We start from the raw sequence: 22,863 nt of genomic DNA, 5'->3' as shown, positions 1-22,863 counted from the left end.
AACATCTCTCCTGAGTCCTGAGACCAGTCTTGGCAACACCAACACTGTCCATCTCCCCCAAATAAGAAATAGGTTATCCCACCTAAATTTGTCTGGAACGTCGGCTCTTTGTCACTCATCCAGATGCATCCATTAGTAATCCTTCCATCGTTGGCTATAAGCATTTTGTAAAATCAAATGAGTGACCTTAAAGACAAAAAGTTCGAAATTGGCTTGAATGTGGCATGATGTCAAACTGGCTACTGCCAGAATACAGAGAGAACAGACTGCTTCCTTTGAAGTTCTCTTTCAAAACTGTCAGCAGTTTGGAAATCTTGCTCTTTTGAAGTGTGCCATGGGTGATAATAATTTCAAATACGACGAGAGACATCTCTGCAAAAATGTGGGGTACAAAGCCTGCAACAGTAAAAACACCAATGAATAGACTAGATTAGGCTACATGTGAACTCATGAAGTGGAATTATCAAGCTTAGCCTATTTAATCAACCTTTAGAAACGTGACAGCCTCACACTTGACCACATAATGATGTGCTTAAATGAAAATGTTACTGTGAATGAAAATTGTTTCCTTTGTCTGGCTTAGACTAATTTAGGACAGTCTTAAATGGGATCCAGAAACCCACCTGCGCAAGCAGTCAACAGTAGACGTAAAACAATGACAGGTCACAGTCAAATGCGTTTGTCGCAGCTGTAAACTGTACGGATTTAACGTAGCCTAGCCTATTCTTTATCCACCTTCTTCACGGACCTGTATAAACAGTAAGAGACGAGTGGCAAAATAACATTTCTCATGGCAACTCTAATAATCATTCCAATCCACTTGCTATCATCTAACCAGGGCCGGATTAACCATTAGGGCAACTGGGCACTTGCCCAGGGGCACATGACATCTAAGGGGCCCTGGACAATGTCAACTAAAATGTTATATCACGTTATGAACGCAGTCCTGACTTTCCTTAATGTGAGTACTTTATTGCAACTCGTTCGATCAAAATGATATGTTCCCGTGATGCATCCAAATCCCCACACAGGTCTGTATTTGAACGGCCATCATAAGAGCAGGGCGTGGCAGAGACCCAGTCAGCCTTAACCTTGGGGCTGTGCTACAGCTGGTTTACTGAGACGTGTAGGGGATGATTGGTGTCAGGGCTGGGATCAAGGCAGGAGATGAGAGATTCCTCACTTAAAAGAGTTTCCTTCTGCTTCAACACTGTGACACGTGACCTCCTTGGCATGCAGTTTATGACCGATGTTCACCACTGAGACGTTTGGCTTTCCAAGGTGCGGGAAATAGACGTGACGACGTGATATTCTCAAACTCATTTTATTGACATTTATCGTTCAAATAATCACTTTCGCGTCGTCACAAACTATAGCAAAAATAACTATCCTAAATAGGCTAAATAAAACCCAGACAAATCAAAACGTTTCATTCGCACGTGCACGCATAAAGACAAACTTTCAGCACCATGGAGAGTCGAAACCCTGGGTTACATGTAATAGGCTTACTTTGATTCACGAGAGACTAACTGCTAATACAATAATTAATTTGAATGCATACCCTTATAAGTATTGATACAAAGCTGACGTTCGTTAGGTGTTGCACATGACTGACACCATTTTGGATTAGCATATGTTTAGACGAAACCGGTGGTGTCAGGGTGCTGCGAAGTTCGGGATGAGAGGTCTGTGGAATCAGACCGTACACCGAACCATAGTCATTTCACAATCCTGAGCGATGCACGGGCATTTGTGCATTTATTGAAGAAGAGTTTTGTACATCCCTTTGTAGCGCTGCAGTCTCTGGAAATAATCTTCAATATGACGGCGATACTTTTAAGGAACTTTCCGAAAAAGGTTTTCTTTTATTGGATTGTGCTTTGTGGATGCAGACGTGTTTATACACAGGTAGGATGCGATCAGTTTGTCAGCGCGTTGGGCTATCCTTAATATGTATTAACAAAACAGCACAACATTTTTAGTCTCCAACCCGCTTGATTACAGCATTGTCTATAGCCTACCTTCCAAGATAACTGAGATCATCAAGATGTTTTTTTTTATTGTACTCTGGCTTTGTTAAACCATGTGTTTGGGTCTCACTCCGCAGGATCACCCCGAGGTTGGTATAACAGCTCAGGAACAGATGTACGTGCTCTACGATGTCAAGCTCCAGTGTCAGCACAACGTTTCCACTCACAGTTCCACAGGTGAGCAAGGACAGGTGTTCAGCTCTCACAAGCATGGTGGAGTCAAGTATAAATAACCATTTAATCTCTCTCTCTCTCTCTCTCTCCCTATCTCAGTTATTTAACATGTTACATTTTAGTAATTTAGCAGAAGCTTGTAAAGACACATTCAATAGTAATTGCCATGCGACATACAGCTCATGGTCCCCATCTTATAACAGGAGATGGTGCCTATGATAGAATGATGAGATTTATTTGTTGGACCTAAGAGTAGAGATGATTTTTCTTTTTGATAGCAGCACTTTGTCAGGAACCTGCTCAACTAAGACTGATGTAAATCTGAACGAATTTAGCAGTTGGCTGCCTCCCCTGTGGGTGTTTTCTTTTTTTGGCTATTGTGTTGATATTATTGTCCTTGTTTCCTCCCACATTAAAATAAATCTGCTTTCAGTGTTTGATCCAAAATTCAGAAGCCAGTAATTCCCAAGGATGAGTAGGAAGATCAATACTAAGTAAACCGATGGTGGTTCATATGGTTCATTAGCTTTGTCACAGAATTTGAGTGTCTAGGAGGAGTCAGGTGGCTGAGCGGTTAGGGAATCGGGCTAGTAATCAGAAGGTTGCCGGTTCGTGCCGGTTCTTGTGCCAATTAAGTTGTGTCCTTGGGCAAGGCACTTCACTCTACTTGCCTCGGGGGAATGTCCCTGTACTTACTGTAAGTCGCTCTGGATAAGAGTGTCTGCTAAATGACAATGTAAGTGTCTAATTATCATGTATGTCTGCGGCTACTTCAAAGATACAAGGCATCAATGCAGCGTTTACATTTGCTATGCATGTGGTTGGCTGACAGATTAATTAGAAAACACAACCATACACAGGTCACTCCATCCTCTTAGCTGCTTCCTAGCTAGATAACTAAATGGCCTTGTTGAAAATACTTTAAAACAGTCAAACCAGGCCCTCAATTTCTTCACAGAGAGAACAGTGATTCTAAAAGACAGATTCAATGATCAGTGGAGGATAGTGCGGAAGGCTTTCGTAAACCTGACAATTCAATTCAGGACATTGTTCCACAGCCCCTTTCTCCATCAGAAATGACCCCCTTTGACCCCCATCCCACCCTCCTTGTCTTTTCCACCATCTTCCCCCTCATTCCCTCTCTTCTTTGGGACCAGCAGTCTTAGCCAATGTTGGTTCTTCAGCTACCAATGTATGACTCATTCGTCTTTTTCTTTCTTTTCAGTACAGTTCATTGATTACATCTGGATGTTTAAAATTCCATTTAAAAACTTGATGAAAGAGGCAAATACATCTGATTACTGTCCTTGCACAGGCTTGATTCAATCTATTTTGTTGTTCCTTTGTTACAGACAGCCGATTCTGGACTTGTTTTAGATCTTCTTCCTATTCAAAGTTGTCTGAGTGTCCCCCTCTTTGTCGGGTGGAACAATGCCATGCTGGATCGATTGTCAAATGTTGATGACATGTTGAGGGCAGGGAGCACTGCTTGACTCCTGGCCCAGCTTCTAAGATCAATGAACCAGCATTTTCTGTATGTTGAGACACAAAAGTCAATGACACAAATACGCCCTCAGTGCTCCGTTGAAAGAAACAGGTGGATGTTTTTATTGATCCTATGAAGTGGCTGGTGTGGTTAGTCGAAATCCTCACTTTAAAATAAGACACTGTTCTTTCTTTGTCTGTCTTTTGGTTAGGCTTTACGTTCTTAGACTAAACTTGACGAGTGAGTTCAAATGAATTTGAGGGACAATAAAGTTGTCTATATAATGCAACATAGATAAAAACCTAAATCGAATCGCACTCTGCTCTCCTTCTGTGTCGAAGATGACCTTTGCCCCCCGGGTTGGGATGGTCTGGTCTGCTGGCCGCAGGGGTCTCCTGGAGCTCTCACTGAAGTTCCCTGTCCGGTGTACATCTACGACTTCAACCACAAAGGTAACTTCCTGTCGCTGAAAAACATCAGCAAGGCCACTGATTTACCAACAATTTATTGTATTGTTTTGTCATTCTTAATTGTATTGTCATTCTTAAATGTATACATTAGTCAAATTATTATTTCAAATTATACTGTGCATATGTGTGGATATTAAGGTGTTTGTTGTGTGTGTGTGCGCGCATGTGTTTCTCTGTTGTACGGTGTGTGTGTGTAAATTTCCAGGTCACGCATACAGGAAGTGTGATTTCAATGGTTCCTGGGTATCAGTAGAGGGATTGAACCGTACATGGTCCAACTACTCTGACTGCCTAAGGTTTCTCCAACCAGGCCACGAGGAAGAGAAAGTAAACCACAAACACTTCCGTCTAACCCAGTATTGATCTCAGTCAGGCATCTTTTGAAAATGCATCAACATCTATCCACCAAGCTGACCGGGCTATTTAATACAATCCAAATGTCTTTCTTTGGCGAAATATGGGCTCTTTACGTCCCTCTTTGTCTCCCACAGTTTTGAGAACCATTAGCTCAACGTACTGCTGTGAGTTCTCCCACAGACTCAGTCAATAACATAATTCATATTTCTTAGCAGGAGTTTTTCGAGCGCCTATACATTGTGTACACCATTGGCTACGCTGTGTCCTTCAGCTCACTCCTCGGAGCCATTATCATCATAGGCTACTTCAGGTAATAACACTAAATAATGTGTTTTGTCTGGTGAGTTTGGGGTCTTACAAGCACTGTAGATGACCCTGTTTATTCAGATTGCAATTTTCTACTTTTATATGTAAATTTGGTACTAAGACTTATTGTAATTGTTATTATTTATGATTATTTTATTTTTGTTGTTATTTGGTTCAAATGTGACCTGTAACTTGAGAAAAGGAGGAAGTGGATACATGAATAAGTTCCCGCGGAAAACACGCAATGAGTTCTGAATAGACGGTTCTGTCACGGCCACAGCCGTGCCCCCCTGTTGTTTTTGGTTTTGCCCTGTCCTAGTGTTTCCCTGTCATTGTCTTCACCTGTGTCTCGTTCTCGTTAGCGTCACTGTGTCCACCTGTGTGTCGTTTGGTTCTGTGTATTTAGGTTTCTGTTTGATACTCTACTAAAAGAGATGACAAGCTCTTACGGTGTTTAGATTCATGTGTTTTATGCAGTATAATAAACGCAACAGTTCTCTAACATCGGTCATTGAACAATCATTTAGTAGACGTAGTTACAAGCACACAGCTTTGAGATGTGATACCATGGTGGCTATTTTCATCTGTAGCACTTATCACTGGGGAAGCTGATTCAGATTCTAACCTCCCATACAGAGAATGTAACAAAAATATCTGTCACAACACTCAACACTTCACTTAATATAACCCAATACAACCTAGCAAAGCCTAACCACACATCACTTTAAAACCAATTCATCAACACATGAACCCCTGACCAGGCTGTAACCCTTAACCCCCTAACTCCCAACCGCTAACCCTGGTCCCCTGATCCCCTGGTCCCCTGATCCCCTTCCCCCCTTCCCTCTAGGCGTCTCCACTGCACCAGGAACTACATCCACGTTCACCTGTTTGTCTCCTTCATGCTGAGGGCCGCTAGCATCTTCGTCAAGGACAAGGTGGTCCACGCCAACGGCGGCCTGCAGGAGTTCGACACGGCACTGATGGACAACTACAAGACCATCGCCGCCATGCCCCTCGACAAGACCCAGTTTGTATGTCATGCTTGTACTAACCTCCGTTACCCAGTGGTGTGGTCCAGTTCCCTAGCCACACTCCTTCCTGGGCCACCCCCCCCCCCACCACCATCCATGTTTCTCTTTCTTCACTCCGCGGGCGACATAAAAGCCTTGTAGGGCACACTCCCCATGTCTGCGTAGGACATTGATAACACCACTGCTTTCCCCTGATTCTAATCTCTTTGACCCTTTATATGCCAGCAGTGCCTGGGTTCGGTATGCGACCTGTGTTGTGAGCAGAGACTTGTAGGAATCCTAGCACACTGTTGTGGCTGAGCAGTTAGGGAATCGGGCTAGTAATCAGAAGGTTGCCGGTTTGATTCCCTGTGCCAAGTCTTCAAGGCACTTCACCCTCGAGGAGAATGTCCCTGTACTTACTGTAAGTCGCTCTGGATAAGAGCGTCTGCTAAATGACTAAATGTAAATGTAAACTGTAAATGTTGACACCCACTGTGTAAATGACCTGCCTATGACACAACCTCACTGGAAGAAAGTGAGATAAACACTTGTGTAATGATCTCAACTGCTGAAAACAGACTTGCTAATTAAACCTTAACTGACACTGTGGGTCTTCCTCTTCCTGTCAGCTCTGTCAATTAACTGACACTGAGAGGTCTGGTTTGTGCAGCAACCACCCTTTCTAGAATCTGCCCTCGGAAAATCTGTAGGAATCGACACACACATCATACGCGCATCATGTCCTATCAGGCATTTGTGGTTTATCACGCTGTCAAGCATTCCCACATAATTCATCGCTCATAGAATATGTATGAGCACGTCTCACTTGAGATAATATGTTTAATGAAGTGGTTTTTATACTAGGTAGGATGCAAGATCACAGTCTTGCTGTTCATCTACTTCCTGGCAACTAATTACTATTGGATTCTGGTGGAAGGCTTGTATCTGCACAGCCTCATCTTCATGGCGTTCTACTCCGACACCAAGTACCTGTGGGGCTTCACTCTCATTGGCTGGGGTAAGCAGACAATAGGGCCCTATCAACGAGATAAGTTCAGCCAATCAGCTGCAAGGTTTAGATTATCTTTAATCAAGTCAAGTGTCACCTGTTGCTATGCAGCTCATCAGTAATTTCCCCTTGTTGGGTACATTTTTTGATTCTCTGACTGCCTTTACTAAGCATGACTGTAACCAGCGATGCCACTGATTATCATGATGTATTGCTTACACATGTTCTGGGCTCCTTTACCAGGCCTAGCATTGAGTGGGACACATCTGTAGCTTGCAGTTTAGAACAACCCAGACGAACTACAACCAGACTTGAACAGGCAAACGCCATGTTATCTGTGCATGTCTTTATCTGGAATATCCACAGAGATCTGAGACCTCCTGGGAACTTCCCAAATCACAACTTGTCTTCTCTCATTGCAGGTGTTCCCGCGCTCTTTGTAGCTGCCTGGGCTGTTGTCCGGGCAACGCTAGCAGACGCAAGGTAAATATTGTGTCACACTTCCTCTGCCATTTCCACTTCCATGTCCATATTAGGTATTCACTTCCACTGTGAGAAGACAAAGTGAAACACAAGGGTCATTCAGAGCCTCATGTCAGAGCATGCAGAGCAGAGAAGAATCTATCATCACAGTGTCAGCTGTCATAAGGCACTCTGCAGTCGTTTCATAAAAAACAGACACAAGATCTTAAAGATCCCACAGCGTTGCGGTCCTTCCTTCCCTGTAGTCTTGTTTTCACAGCTGGAACCTATCGGGAGACAACATCACACTTTTGTTAGAGGACACAGAGTAACTGTTGCCTTGCGAAGCCCATCTAATCTCAACTCGTTATTCCCTTCTCTCTATTTATCACTCTGTAATTATCACTTGTCCTCATTTTCTCTCCCTCTGTCACCAGATGCTGGGAGTTAAGTGCGGGGAACATTAAATGGATTTACCAAGTCCCTATTCTAACAGCCATCGGTGTAAGTTCCCTTCATTTGAGGGGTTTGAAACCTATGTGGAAAATCAAGCACAGAAGTAATTACAGTAATTGGAATGTGTTTGAACCCCATTCTCCAATGGTGTGTAGAGAAAACCCCTTCATGTGGAAACCGACAGAGTAAGAGTCACAGGTGTTTCTATCTTCATCTAGTCTCCGGATAAAAACTTTGCTCTGACTGCATAATGTAGCAGAGAGTTCCTTGGCAGTCAGAGGGGATTTCAGTGTTATCCTCTGGGTCAGAACCTAGCTGTCGGACTCCCCGGAGATGCTATGTCTGTCAAATCTTACCTGCCTGTCACCCTTCTCTCTCTCTCTCTCTCTCTCTCTCTCTCTCTCTCTCTCTCTCTCTCTCTCTCTCTCTCTCTCTCTCTCTCTCTCTCTCTCTCTCTCTCTCTCTCTCTCTCTCTCTCTCTCTCTCTCTCTCTCTCTCTCTCTCTCTCTCTCTCTCTCTCTCTCTCTCTCTCTCTCTCTCTCTCTCTCTCTCTCTCTCTCTCTCTCTCTCTCTCTCTCTCTCTCTCTCTCTCTCTCTCTCTCTCTCTCTCTCTCTCTCTGTGTCTGTGTCTCTGTCTGTGTCTCTGTCTGTCTGTCTGTCTCTGTCTGTCTTGTAACTGAATGAATGATGGAAAACAATTACATAAAAATTGTACCTGTGAATCACTGTCAAGGCCAATTCATCCATCCACGATAATACATCAGTTTCAATCTCGTCAGCAATAACATAGTCAGGATTAGAAAGACCCCAGCTGACCCTGGTGTGTTAATCAGCAAGCTGCCTTCTTGTTGCTGAGTAGTTAACTCTGTAGAGGTGTTGGAGCAAAAGATAATAGAGAGAAAAAGAGAGAGGAGGAAAGAGATGGAGGAGAAAAGTGCTAGAAAACACTTGGGCTGATCCAACCTCTGACATAGATATTTGTAGTGCTGAACTTGATCCTAAGTTTTTCTTTTTTATGTAACCTATTGGTGTACTTAATTTGGATCAAGAATAAAATCTTTGCAGAAAGGAGTTATTTGAGGGAGAAATACTGCCCAGGAAGTCTGGTGTGACCATTATTTTAGGGTGTTGACCAATCAATCATTTAATAATCAAATACCTGCAAATATAAACATGATACTGTTCCAAGGCAATGAGTTGGCTCTTTTTTACATTTCAGCTCAACTTCCTCTTGTTTGTGAATATTGTACGAGTCCTGGCAACCAAAATGAGAGAGACAAATGCTGGTCGATATGACACGAGGAAACAGTGCAGGTTGGTGGATATCTATTGAATTTAAATCAGTGTGTACCACTGTATGACAAGCATCCTACAGCTGTTTCTGCTGTAAACAGTTGAACAATGGGTATCAAATATTACAGGTCTTTTCCAACAGATGGTCCTCCATTTTGTGAAATACAAATTTGGGTGAAACTTTTGTTAACTTTCTAGAGGGAATCCTAAAAGTGGGCATAAGTACTATGAATTTTAATATCCAGACGGAATTTCAACTAATCTTCTCAATATTGGAATCCAGAAGTCACCCACCTGAGCATGACGGAACAAGGACACAGATGGAGTATCACACACCTCATATCAAAGTGTCAGACTCATCCTGACGCACTGGAGGGAATCTGTCCGCCTGGCAGTGGCTGAGTGGGTGCACTTGATTCGCACTCTGGGGAGTGCCTGTCTGGGTGGCTAGTTTGAGCCTGTTGCTGACCCCTGAAGCCATTCTCACTTATTCTGCTGTCAGTAAACAAACATTTAGCATGTATTAACAACCAGGCTGATTTTTGCCAAAGCTCACAGGATCGTGTTTCCCCAAAGTGAAGTATTTACTTTTACTTCATCTGTTGAAGACTGTACCTTTTTTTACATGCCATTTTTGGGAAATTTTAGTTTGCATAGTGCTCTAATTAATGTGCAGATTGCAGTCGAACACGCATACATACTCCTTGGCTTTTAATTAGCATGAAGGAGGATTAAGGCTCAATACTTCACTAGATAAAATATCATGCAAATAGTTCTTCTAGTCCTTTCTTTCTTCTTTCCATCCTTTTTTCTTTCTTTCTTTCTTTCTTTTCTACCGCTGTCTTTTACTCAAACAGGAAACTAGCCAAGTCTACTCTGGTGCTGGTGCTGGTGTTTGGGGTTCACTACATCGTGTTTGTGGGAATGCCACATACCTTCAAAGGGATCGGTTGGGAGGTCAGAATGTACTGTGAGCTCTTTCTCAACTCATTCCAGGTGCCTTTACAAAATTAAAATCCTCACTTTGATTTGCATGTTTATCCTACAATGTCCTCAATATAACTTTCCTCATTCTATGATGTTTCTTCTATTCTTACATTCTGTCATTACCAGAATAAGAAAATGACATTTTCAACAATGAAAATGTTCACAGCACTTGCGACTGACATTGTAACAACTCAAACTGTTTCTCAAATTGGTGCCATGGCATTTCACTTTGACTAATTAGTCTATTATTTTGCATTTATTCGTATAGGGAGTGTTCTTCAAAGACCATGGTTGCACCATAAAGGCCTATTTAAAACTGGCATTCAATTCCATCAACATGTGTTTTGCCTGTGTCTCATGTGTCTGTGTGCTGTCACGTTGCAGGGTTTCTTCGTGTCTATCATATACTGCTACTGCAATGGAGAGGTGAGTTCTGTACAGTGCTGTTTCCAGCCCTACCCTTGTGGGCCTCTTCATCAAGGGCATTGCTGTATATCGAAGCTTGGTCGTTGTGGCGTGTGTGTCACAGGACTATTGGAGAGTGGAGAGAATGTGTGTTAAAGTACCTCTCCAGTGACAATATCAGGGAGAATTATATGTTGTGTTATTGAGTTGTTAAAAGATTTAGAATGTAAAATGGACTAAATGAATACTCACCTCCTCTTGCATGGAACAAAGCTTTCCTGGCTAGTAATACAGTATATGGAAATGAGACTACACTGTTTGTGTGCGTGCGTGCGTGCGTGTGTGTGTAAGAGCAGGTCCAGGCGGAGATCAGGAGGACGTGGGGTCGCTGGAACATGGTGTTTGACTGGAGGGTTCCAGCCACCTGCTCCAGTTACCACTACGGCTCTGTGCCCACCAACCTCAACCAGACCTCCCACAGCCAATCACAGGCTGCCACCGCCTCCACCAGCTCCGCCCTCTTCTCTAGTCGGGTGTACCGCAGCCGCAGGGGGCGCACTGGTGGCGGGGGCAGTAGTGGCCACGCCCACCACGCAAGCCTGCCCGGTTACGTGTTCAGTAGCTCTGACGTGGACAGCCACCCGCCATCCATCCCAGAGGAAGCAGAGGAGAGGGCCAAGCAGGTGGACGACATCTCCCTCCGGGAGAGCTTCCCACCTGTGACCACTAACACCAGTGCTGCGGAGGAGCTGGAAGAGGCCCTGTAGAATCCCGTAGAGAGAGGGACCCGGGGGGGGGGGGGGAGGAAGAGAGACCAGGGGGGAAGGAAGAGAGACCAGGGAGGAGAGAGAATGTAGAGACGAGGGCGAAGATAATAACCCTACAGACCTACCATGACAAAAATGCTGTGCAAACAGGACTCACTTTAATGTTCTCTGTATTTGTGTATTATAGTATTACAGATCAACAATGTTTTCCGTGGCTGCGTGACGTGCGTCAGAGTGATTCCACTCTGACGCACGTCCTCTCCATCCCAACATATTTAGTTGTCATGGTATGTTCTGTTGAAAGGTTATTGTGCAAGAGACTTTCTCTTCTTTAATAAAGCTATGTATATATTTTTGGAACATAAGTGTCGCTTCCATTGTTTTTTAAGTAATAACGATTTCTGCTCATGCTTTTTTACAGGCTCATAGCCAATTAAAGCTAGGCTTGAGACATACTGTGGTACCATACACAACATGTTGTGTACAAAAATAAAATGAAGCATTTTCTTTTAATCTTCGCGCTGTCTCAGAACCCCACAGCACGAAGGTTAAAAGAAAAGGCTTCACTTTATTTTTGTATAGGTCAAATTGTCGCAACACGACGGTGGGTCACAATGACAACAAAAAAAATCTTGTTGGTGCTGAAAGGGCTTATCTCTGGAGCCAGGTTCTCTAGCATCGCCTACTTGAGTGGTCTTGCCCTACTGGCTAATGAGACCTCAGAACAGTAGGACACAAATGAACGAGAAAGACTCGAGGGTTATACTGAACGAGTAACACCTGCCTTGTTGGTGTGTTCCATGGAACATCACACGCAGTGCTCGCGCTGTCTGTATAATTTAGAGTTGGACACCAGGCAGCACAACCGATACTGCTCTTCAAAGATCGTTGAATTAAGTGGCGTCCTTTTCGTTGCCACGTTTCATGGATTTTATAAATGGAATATGATTTAATGGATATTCTGATGTTTTACTAGAACAGAAGACCTACAGTTAGGTCCATAAATATTTGGACATTGACACAATTTTCATCATTTTGGCTCTGTATACCACCACAATGGATTTGAAATGAAACAATCAAGATATGCTTTAAGTGCAGACTTTCAGCTTTAATTTCAGGGTATTTACATCCAAATCAGGTGAACGGTGTAGGAATTACAACACATTTTATATGTGGCCCCCCCCCTTTTTAAGGGACCAAAAATAATTGGACAAACTAACATAATCATAAATCTAATTGTCACTTTTAATACTTGGTTGCGAATCCTTTGCAGTCAATGACAGCCTGAAGTCTGGAACCCATAGACATCACCAGACGCTGGGTTTCGTCCCTGGTGATGCTCTGCCAGGCCTCTACTGCAACTGTCTTCAGTTCCTGCTTGTTCTTGGGGCATTTTCCCTTCAGTTTTGTCTTTAGCAAGTGAAATGCATGCTCAATTGGATTTAGGTCAGGTGATTGACTTGGCCATTGCAGAACATTCCACTTCTTTGCCTTAAAAAACTCTTTGGTTGCTTTCGCAGTATGCTTCGGGTCATTGTCCATCTGCACTGTGAAGCGCCGTCCTATGAGTTCTGAAGCATTTGGCTGAATCTGAGCAGATAATATTGCCAGAAACACTTCAGAATTCATCCTACTGCTTTTGTCAGCAGTCACATCATCGATAAATACAAGGGAACCAGTTCCATTGGCAGCCATACATGCCCACGCCATAACACTACCTCCACCATGCTTCACTGATGAGGTGGTATGCTTTGGATCATGAGCAGTTCCTTCCCTTCTCCATACTCTTCTCTTCCCATCATTCTGGTACAAGTTGATCTTGGTCTCATCTGTCCATAGGATGTTGTTCCAGAACTGTACAGGGTCTTTTAGATGTTTTTTGGCAAACTCTAATCTGGTCTTCCTGTTTTTGATACACCAATGGTTTACTTTGATTTACTGGTTGACTTTGACACAGATACGCCTACCTCCTGTAGAGTGTTCTTGATCTGGCCAACTGTTGTGAAGGGGTTTTTCTTCACCAGGGAAAGAATTCTTCTGTCATCCACCACAGTTGTTTTCCGTGGTCTTCCGGGTCTTTTGGTGTTGCTGAGCTCACCAGTGCGTTCTTTCTTTTTAAGAATGTACCAAACAGTTGATTTGGCCACACCAAATGTTTTTTCTATCTCTCTGATAGGTTTGTTTTGATTTTTCAGCCTAACGATGGCTTGCTTCACTGATGGTGACAGCTCTTTGGACTTCATATTGAGAGTTGACCGCAACAGATTCCAAACACAAATACCATACTTGAAATGAACTCTAGACCTTTTATCTGCTCCTTGTCAATACATAACCACACATAAAACCAACCACATATAAAATGTATTGTAATTCCTACACCGTTCACCTGATTTGGATGTAAATACCCTGAAATTAAAGCTGAAAGTCTGCACTTAAAGCACATCTTGATTGTTTCATTTCAAATCCATTGTGGTGGTATACAGAGCCAAAATGATGAAAATGGTGTCAATGTCCAAATATTTATGGACCTAACTGTATATTTCACATAAATCCACGCATTAGCAATGGCACTCTGCCATGATCCTTTGACGCTTGATCACTGGACGAGGCCACAAATGGAACAGATAATGACCCTGAGTCAGAGACACAGCAAGCTTTCGTTTTACTGTGCGTTTTCAAATGGCATCATCCCTGTGAATGCCAATTTGCACTTATCTGCAACAACTGGATGACTAAGACAGTAATTACCTGGGAAAGCGTCCCAGGTTTGTCTGCCTAGATCCCGGAGCATTGATGGACATGTTCTTACAATTTTCATTATTTTATGTCCTTGCTACTCGTGGCCTAAATTGTTGAGGTAAATTGCAGAGAAGTGGGCACACAAGTGAACTCATACAAATACACACACAATCCTCCTATTAATGTTCTGTTTCATTCCATTGCTTTACCCTAGAATGTGGACATGAAAGTCTAAAGGGGATGTGAGACTGTTAAATAAACGATTAGCAAGTAAATTTCAAAAACAGGCTGTCCCCCCACCAGTGTTGTAGATCCCCCCTTGGGTCAGTTAGTGTCGACCAGACTGACCCAGGGAGGGTTGGTGTCGTCATGCACCCCTCCCCCAACACACACACACAAACAATAATGTATGACTTGCGCTTCAAAGTCGGGAAAGGTTTAATTCGTCCTCGCAGTTCCAGCTATCCTTCTGTAACTATAATTGCCCCTCACAAACTACTGATTACAGGCTACCATTCATACCATGCAAAAGCAGTTTGCAGATGTAAATGCAGGGAGAGCACACACAGTCAACACCAGCTGCCACTGAAAGACAACAAATCAGAGAAAAATAATATAGAAGGCAACAACAAACCCTCAATGAAATGTGACCATTAGGCAAGTACTCATGGTTTTGCTCCCACACTGTTAATGAGCAGCTAGTGAATAAAAAACGTGTTCCTTTTTTGTACAAGGTAGTTAGAACAGAAACCTTGCTGCTAGATCAAACACAAATATCTGCTTGGCACTGAGACGCAGACATTGTACAAGATTTAATCAAATTCTGTTTGTATAGTTGATGTGGCCACGCTTTATATTCCGCTTCACCTGTCAACATTTCACCGCTATAAGAGGGGCCCGGGGAGAGTGGAACATGCTGTGACTGAGGCCTGTGATGATGGTTGGGGGTGGAGACTTGATCCTGTGAAGGGGTGGAGACTTGATCCTGTGAAGGGGTGGAGACTTGATCCTGTGAAGGGGTAGAGACTTGATCCTGTGAAGGGGTGGAGATTTGATCCTGTGAAGGGGTGGAGACTTGATCCTGTGAAGGGGTGGAGACTTGATCCTGTGAAGGGGTGGAGACTTGATCCTGTGAAGGGGTGGAGATTTGATCCTGTGAAGGGGTGGAGACTTGATCCTGTGAAGGGGTGGAGACTTGATCCTGTGAAGGGGTAGAGACTTGATCCTGTGAAGGGGTGGAGACTTGATCCTGTGAAGGGGTGGAGACTTGATCCTGTGAAGGGGTGGAGACTTGATCCTGTGAAGGGGTGGAGATTTGATCCTGTGAAGGGGTGGAGATTTGATCCTGTGAAGGGGTGGAGACTTGATCCTGTGAAGGGGTGGAGACTTGATCCTGTGAAGGGGTGGAGATTTGATCCTGTGAAGGGGTGGAGATTTGATCCTGTGAAGGGGTGGAGATTTGATCCTGTGAAGGGGTGGAGACTTGATCCTGTGAAGGGGTGGAGACTTCATCCTGTGAAGGGGTGGAGACTTGATCCTGTGAAGGGGTGGAGACTTCATCCTGTGAAGGGGTGGAGACTTCATCCTGTGAAGGGGTGGAGGGAGGGTGGAGGTAAAGACTGGAGCCTGTGAAGGGGGGGAGGGAGGAGGACTGGAAGTCCACTTAGCTCCATGTTACCTCTGTCTGCCCGAGCCCAGCCCAGCCATTAGAGCCTGTTAGACTGTCACACACTTCCATGATTGGCTAATAGCTGCTAGTCCCACAGAGAGGCCAATACCCCCACCCACTTCTCCCACTCATTATACACACTACCAGGCTGCCCATGACCTCCACCTCAATGGCCTCTGGTACCAGCTACTGCCCAGCTTTCAGCCCACATGAGGCTTATAGAAGAGGCTTCACCAAGGGGCATCTCTGCCCACATTCACAGACACATGTACACACAAACATAAACACCCATACACACACATAAACACACACTCACAGGCACACAAATAGACAACCATAAAAACAAATACATGCAGACACATACACATAAACACACACATCTGTCCAGCCTTGGGCAAGGCCTTAAATGGACATTTTCCCTTTTGTGTTTGGGAAAAGATTTGCCCTGAACGTGTCAGACATTATGAACAACAAACAACCCACTCATTTGAAGAGGGCTTTGCCCACAAGCTGTCATAGACAACCTACTTTTCATCAAACGATGAAAAAAACTATTCCACACAGTCATGGTCACTCAACTCCTGAGAGATGGAGTTGAAGTTGAAGTTGGACCAAAATCCACCCTGACAACTCCTCAGAGGAAGGCTGTACCAGTTCTGATGAACCTGTCAGATGTGTGTGTGTGTGTGTGTGTGTGTGTGTGTGTGTGTGTGTGTGTGTGTGTGTGTGTGTGTGTGTGCGTGCGTGTTTGAATTCTGGATACTTATAATACAGGATACTTTTTAAATCCACTTCTGAGATAAAACACACAGAAGTGGAAACCAGCATTAGAAATGCAATGACCTCTCCATACCTGGATTTCCAATAAGCAACAGTCACTTTCATATTTCCTAGTCTGACGGCCATATTGAGAGGCATGTGACTCTGAGCAGACAGACACACAGCTGACCACCCTGACTGCTTGATGAGCTTCCAGGGGCCCGCTGTTACTGCAGCAGTTACTACTGACTGTCTGAATGTACACATCCTGCTGTGCCAGAGAGAGAGAGAGGGAGGGAGGGGGAGAGAGAGAGGGAGAGCGTGTTAGAGAGAAAGCAGGAGAAATAGAGGGAAAGAGAGACAGTGCGTACAGGTAGGGAGAAAGACAGCAATCCAAAGAATGAAAGACAGAAATAGAGAGAGGGAGACAGAGAGAGTGGAAAAGAGCCAGTATATTAGTAGTATACACAATCTGTTAACCTGTCTTTCTCTTCATCCAGATATCATGTTCACCTCTCTTTCTCTTCATCCACATATCATGTTCCCCTGGCTCTAATCCACCACCAGCCAAAATATCCCCTCCCCCCTCTCTTACCCTGTCAACTCTTACATTCTCTTCCTTTATGATTCAGGAATAGTTTATCATAATCAACCTCAATTTCAAAATGGAAAAATGTTAAGCACTTTGATAAACATTTTGTTCATGGATTAAGGAAGACAGAAAATGACTTGTGGAATATTTTAACAGCCTCATCATCACAGTCTAATCACAACGTATACCATTACTGATTGCATAATAACATTAAAAATTCAAATTTCTTATGAGAAATTGTTAGAAAGTTTTAGGATGCGCTCATTGGCACTGTGATTTCAATTCACAGTTGGTATACTCACTGTACTTTAAAAAGCGTGCTTAGCTGACGTGCTTACTTCCCTTTCCTCACTACCTCCTCTCTTCTCCCCGGCTCCTGCTCTTCGACCATTCTTCACCTCATATCTCTTTATTCTTATGTCCTCTCCCAACTTCTCTTCTGTGCATTTTTTATCGGACATCTTTCAATACGAACCCGTACAGAGCTAGGGAGAATGCTTACACTGCCATCTGCTGTTTATGGCAAGAAATTACGTGAAGCTGTTGTAAAAAAAACGGCTTCACTGCAAGAACGTGCATTAGGCCAATTAACTTGGCGACAAGCATCATGAGGCAGATCTGAGAAAATAGATTTATTATTGAAACAGGAGCAAGTATATACTGATCAACACCGTGAACAAACTTTGAATCTTCTCGCAGACAAATTAGCACAAGAGCAATTACCTTTAAACATGAAATACCCATTCATTCTCTGACTCTCCAGAGTCTGATGCTCTTCTTATAAACAAGTCATTTCTTTGTGAAGGCCTATTTTTTTGACATTATATTAAAGCATTCAAACTAGAGGGTTATTATGAAATATGTTAATCTTGATGCCATACTATAAAGACATCACGTAGGCATATTAATCTGAATACAGTAGCCTAAAACAAGATAGCCCTACATGCAGTCTAATTAATATTTGTACATGACGTCCTTGGGATGTACTGACAGATTTTTTTACAAACATAAATACAATATATTTTAATCAAGTAGGCCTACCTCCTGGGGTCTACTCCGATTTGTTTTTACACTTTGGCTTTAAGTAATTTAGGCTATCTTTTGCCCAACATCAACAACAATGCTGTTTTCTATGCCTCAAGCTACTGACGCAATATCAACAGTTATATGGCTATTATCAAACACGCTTTTTTAAAGGGTTATTAAACCTGACTGTTTCATGGTAAAGTATAGTCAACATTTCATGGTGCACAATTCATTTTCGCAGTCGATACTCTATACAATACAACTTTGAAGCTGTTAGACAGGAGCAGGTCGCGGAAAGTCTGTATAAAAGAGTAAAAGCTCCATTGCTTTAAAACTGTAGTATTAGGCCTAGCTAACTGTTGTTTCTTCACTCGTCCAAATCGATAGAAAAGGACCGCAAAGCACTGGAGAAAATAAGTAGAGGATCTCAACCCGTAAAGAAACGGGGTCTTCTCAATGATTGGGGTGGGTGACTTCTATTGGACGCTCTCTCACTTTCCCAGCCTTTTGGCCACATCTTGATAGGCCAACTCGATCTCGGTGTCCGCTGCACAGGTGTTGGTGAACTCGTCTCGGCTGTACGCGTTGCCTAGGTAACGCCACACCCCTTGCAACTCGGAGGGAATCTCATAGTTTCGGTATCGCTTAGCAACCACCTGAGGACAAAACCCAATATAGAGTTGAGGATTACAGATGCTCCCAACAGCACTCTATTTCCTCTAAAATGCCATCTATTTACTAATCTATTGGGAAATCTTGAGAAGAACACAGGTCAGCTATGGCACAAAGAGTCTTTGTGCTTTCATGTTATGACCTGTTTCTCTTCCTGTCTGATGAATAATGACATTATATATTATAGCTTCCTGCCTGAAGCTGATTGGACTGGAGGCGTGTTACCTTGACGACGTGTAGCTTGGGAAGCAGGTTGCAGTCAGCCAGTGTGAGCTCGTCTCCGTCCAGGTACCTTCGGGTGGCCCCCCCCACCCCTGCCCCTGCGTGGCCTCCTCTGGGCTCCTCTGGGAGGGGGCTGAGAAGGTACTCGTCCAGCTTGCTAAGAGCCTTGTTGAGACTCCTCTCTAACACTGCAGGGCACACACACACAAACACAAGCTCAACACAAATTCTGTTTTTTATTTACATTTACATTTAGTCATTTAGCAGACACTCTTATCCAGAGCGACTTACAGTAAGTACCGGGACATTCCCCCCGAGGCAAGTAGGGTGAAGTGCCTTGCCTAAAGACACAACGTCATTTGGCACGGACGGGAATCGAACTGGCAACCTTCTGATTACTAGCCTGCTTCCCTAACCGCTCAGCCACCTGACTCCCTGATTTGCAGATATGTCAGTGGGATATGCACACGCACGCACACACACCTGCATTGTTCTGTGGTTTGGTGTTTTTGACGTAGGCTGAGAACTTGGCGAAGATGTCGTTTCCAGCTGTGTTTGACTCACGCTGCTTTGCTGCCAGTTTAGGATATCTGAACAAAAACAAGAATACATTACTGTAAAATAACCCTAAGCAACTCAGACAGACTAATGTAAACGGTGTGTAGGTGTGTTTGTGCCCATCTGCTTGTGTGTGAGTGTTTGTGTGTGTATGTATCCATGTGAGTATGTGTGTGTGAGTGCATGTGAAGAAGCTTGTGTGTGTGTGTGTGTGTATGTCTGTGTGTTGTGTGTGTATACTTGGGTGGGGCCAGCATCTCCTCCAGGTATTCCTCTATCTTGTTGACGTCTGTGCGGACCTCTCCATCGAAAGTGAGGAACGGAGGGTGTGTCCCTGGTGCCAGGTTGTGGAGGTCAGCTGGCTTCCTGGAGATGGACAGCAGTCTGTGTTACTGTATGTGTAACCAATGTGAATTGGTTTAACTCACTCCTCAGGTATGAATAGTCCAGCTGCACCAGTGAAAGGGTACAGTTTTCGTTGGCGTAGCTGGTAAGGAGTCACGCTTGCGAGTCAGACGCCCCGGGATCGAGTAACAGTAAGGGGAAAGATCAGGAGGACTGACGAGCAGTGTGGCTACGTCTTGTTACACATGTACATCAGTGTGTGTGTGTGTGTGTGTGAGAGAGAGAGAGAGAGAGAGAGAGAGAGAGAGAGAGAGAGAGAGAGAGAGAGAGGAGTGAGAGAAGTGTGGAACATGAGCAGGAGAGTGAGAAAGCTAGATAAAGAGAGACTGAAAGAGAGGGGGAAAGAAAGATGAAAAGAGACCGAGGGATGGACAGGGATAGAGGAGCGAGTAGAGGGGGAGAGAGAGGGGAAAAGAGACCGAGGGATGGACAGGGATAGAGGAGTGAGGAGAGGGGGAGAGAGAGGGATTTGCACCTCTTGAGGTCCACAGTGGTGACGTTGAAGACCACTCCCTTCAGCCAGAGGATCATGAAGAGGCGCTGGGAGAACGGACAGTTGCCTATACTCTCCCCATTGCTCCCCGCCTGGAAAACACACACACACATGTACACAAGTCCACGCACAGACAAACAAAAACATTTTTGCAAACAGTAATTGACCCATGTGTGCTGTCTAATAACACAGGAAGGGAATCAGTGCCCGCCCCAGAGGTCTGAGTGAAGAGGTGGGCTTGGAGGTGTCTGGTGGCACAGCATGTGACGGAGGTGAAAAGGATCACTGTAACGGGACACCATGCTGCTCCATTAATAATACACACTCCTTCCATTAGATGCTTCACTGAGCCATGCCACACACACGATAACTGCCCCATAGCCCCACATTACCCCTCACAGTCTACCTGCCCCATAGCCCCACACTAATTCTCCCCACACAATCCACCTGCCCTGTAGCCCCACTTTACCCCACACTTACACTCCACTTGCCCCATAGCCCCACACTACCCCCCATGCTCCCCCCTCCCACACACAAACACAGGGTCGTGTCAGAAGGCACCTCATAACCAGACCATTTAACCTCATACATTCACTGCTGAATGGACCCTAGTAATAATTTAGTAGGTATGTTGGACTAAAGAGGAGAGATGAAGAAAGAGAGAAGAGGGGCACGAGAGAGAGAGAGAACAAGTGAGAGAGAGTCAGATAGAAAGAGAGGGAGAAACAGAGAAAGAGATGGGAGAGAGAGAGAGCAAAAGAGAGAGAGAGAGAAAGGCAGAGAGAGCCAGAGAAGAAAGAGAGAGAGGGGACAAAGACAGAGAGAAAGAGTCAGAAGGAGGGAGAGAGAGAGAGAGAGAGAGAGAGAGAGAGAGAGAGAGAGAGAGAGAGAGAGAGAGAGAGAGAGAGAGAGAGAGACCTGTTGCTGCGTCAGTCAGACACACGGAGGGGAACATTACACTGGAGCATGCGTGTTGGGTTACTTCATCCCTCCACACACACAGCCAGCAGGGAACAACAACATGGAAAACACAGTACTAGCGTAAGATGTTTATAAAGTCCAAACACACATCCTACACAGGGAAGAGTTACATCTCCCAAACTCCAGTCACACACTGAATTCACCATCCCCTACTCCTTTCCTCTCACACACACCTGCTGTGCTATAGGCTGAGAGGTGTCACTGTTGAGAGATTACTGATCTGACCTGGTTTTAAACATACCCACACATACACATAGAAAAACATCAAAACACAACACACAAACACATCCTACCTTGACAAACAACTCAATATCCGGATCCTTCTCATCCTCAGTGGCAGTGTCTGTCATCTTCAATACTCACCCAGATGGGCAAACCTTCTGTTTAGTCTCTATAGCCTGCCCTCTGCAGAGGTGTGTGCATGATCTGTCTCTGTTTACAGCTTGCTGTCGTACTCTGTGGGATCTGTATTTAGTCCAATTTCTCAACTCTCTATCTCTGCCTCTACTTTCTTGCATCGGGGTGTGTGTGTGTGTGTTGGTCCTGTCCTGGAGGTTTGCATTTGTACTCACGGCCCAGCTGACAGTGTGAGGGTGCAGGTCGAAAATAGCCAGGGAGAGAGGGAGGGCGTGTGTGTGTGTGTGTGTGTGCGTGTGGAAGAGATGAGGGGTGCATTCTCATATTTTTCACTGCTCCCTTTTTCCTCTCCTTGTGAACTGCAGCACACTGCAAATGTTATTTCAATAGGAGCCTTCAAAGCCCCCACCCACGACAGTTATCCAGCACTGCAGACAGGAACACACACACACCTTACACTCTCACACTGGGAATTTACACGGCAATGCTACTGGAATCGTCCCCAGTCCTCCTAGGCCTGAGTCACCAGGGGTGCATTCCAATAAGTCCAAGTTATATTTAGAAAACACTGTAACCCCTATCCTATGAACACACACAAACACTTACACTGATGTACCTTTGTGCTGTGTGTGTATGGGTTTTAAAGTGTGTGTATCCATGTGGGGTGTTTGTGAGAGTGTGTGACAGTGTGTGAGAGTGTGTGTACGTGTGGGTGTGAAGTTTGTGTGGGAACTTATTATAATTGGTCTGTCTCTCTGGTTTAATGAAGAAAAAGTGTGCTGGGCTGTGGGGAACAAGTCGAGGCTGGAGTCTGTGTGGAGGATGGGGTTTGTGAGGAGGCTGCAGGAAAAAGTCTTGAGTCTGTGTGAAGGCTCCAGAGAAGAGTGTGTCGGATGTGGTTATACGAGGCTGAGGAAAGAGACCAGTGAAACAGTGAGGCTATGGATGCTTTTTCTGTGGAGAATTATAAGGCTAGATGTAGATAGTTCATTAAAAGTGATGGATGTTCGATGTGAAAAAGCTGTTTTCAGGCTAGGGTCTTTTGTAACAATGTATACACAGTACGACTTATTTTCTTATAAGGATTGCTTTAAAAGCCAAAACATTTTTTAAGTTATATCTAATCCTATCACTTTCATTTTCAACGTTGTCAGCGCGGTCTGGTGGTTCAG

General features: G+C 44.3%; 2 protein-coding genes across 2 annotated transcripts; one reads left to right on the top strand and one right to left on the bottom strand.

The window, feature by feature from the left end:
- The first annotated feature begins 1,723 nt into the window (after positions 1 to 1,723).
- Positions 1,724 to 11,229, top strand: LOC134007440 (parathyroid hormone 2 receptor-like). The gene is made up of 13 exons (XM_062446901.1): positions 1,724 to 1,908; positions 2,108 to 2,207; positions 4,032 to 4,142; positions 4,366 to 4,487; positions 4,730 to 4,827; positions 5,674 to 5,857; positions 6,704 to 6,857; positions 7,271 to 7,331; positions 7,748 to 7,814; positions 8,986 to 9,080; positions 9,917 to 10,055; positions 10,431 to 10,472; positions 10,808 to 11,229. The coding sequence occupies exons 1-13, from the start codon at positions 1,822 to 1,824 to the stop codon at positions 11,216 to 11,218; spliced, it is 1,671 nt and encodes a 556-aa protein (XP_062302885.1). The 5' UTR covers positions 1,724 to 1,821; the 3' UTR covers positions 11,219 to 11,229.
- Positions 11,230 to 17,594: 6,365 nt separating this feature from the next.
- On the bottom strand, positions 17,595 to 21,890 carry clic5a (chloride intracellular channel 5a). Its single transcript, XM_062447433.1, has 6 exons — positions 21,628 to 21,890; positions 20,336 to 20,445; positions 19,696 to 19,821; positions 19,381 to 19,487; positions 18,901 to 19,085; positions 17,595 to 18,659 (listed from the first exon to the last, which is right to left on the bottom strand). Exons 1-6 carry the CDS (start codon positions 21,682 to 21,684, stop codon positions 18,495 to 18,497), a joined length of 750 nt encoding a protein of 249 aa, XP_062303417.1. The 5' UTR covers positions 21,685 to 21,890; the 3' UTR covers positions 17,595 to 18,494.
- Between the last annotated feature and the right edge of the window lie 973 nt (positions 21,891 to 22,863).

This window comes from Osmerus eperlanus, chromosome 21 (genome assembly GCF_963692335.1).
Source record: "Osmerus eperlanus chromosome 21, fOsmEpe2.1, whole genome shotgun sequence".
In the NCBI taxonomy this organism is placed as follows: Eukaryota; Metazoa; Chordata; class Actinopteri; order Osmeriformes; family Osmeridae; genus Osmerus; species Osmerus eperlanus.
Note: the sequence above shows the minus strand (reverse complement) of the source record. Positions and strands in the feature narration are given on the sequence as shown.

Coding starts and splice junctions, on each gene's coding strand:
- clic5a (XM_062447433.1), bottom strand. CDS start 21,684: ATGACAGACACTGCCACTGAGGATGAGAAGGATCCGGATATTGAGTTG. Junction 19,822..20,335: donor ACCACTGTGGACCTCAAGAG/GTGCAAATCCCT, acceptor GTCCATCTCCAG/GAAGCCAGCTGACCTCCACA. Junction 19,488..19,695: donor GAGATGCTGGCCCCACCCAA/GTATACACACAC, acceptor GTTTTTGTTCAG/ATATCCTAAACTGGCAGCAA.
- LOC134007440 (XM_062446901.1), top strand. CDS start 1,822: ATGACGGCGATACTTTTAAGGAACTTTCCGAAAAAGGTTTTCTTTTAT. Junction 1,909..2,107: donor GCAGACGTGTTTATACACAG/GTAGGATGCGAT, acceptor CTCACTCCGCAG/GATCACCCCGAGGTTGGTAT. Junction 5,858..6,703: donor CCCTCGACAAGACCCAGTTT/GTATGTCATGCT, acceptor TTTTTATACTAG/GTAGGATGCAAGATCACAGT.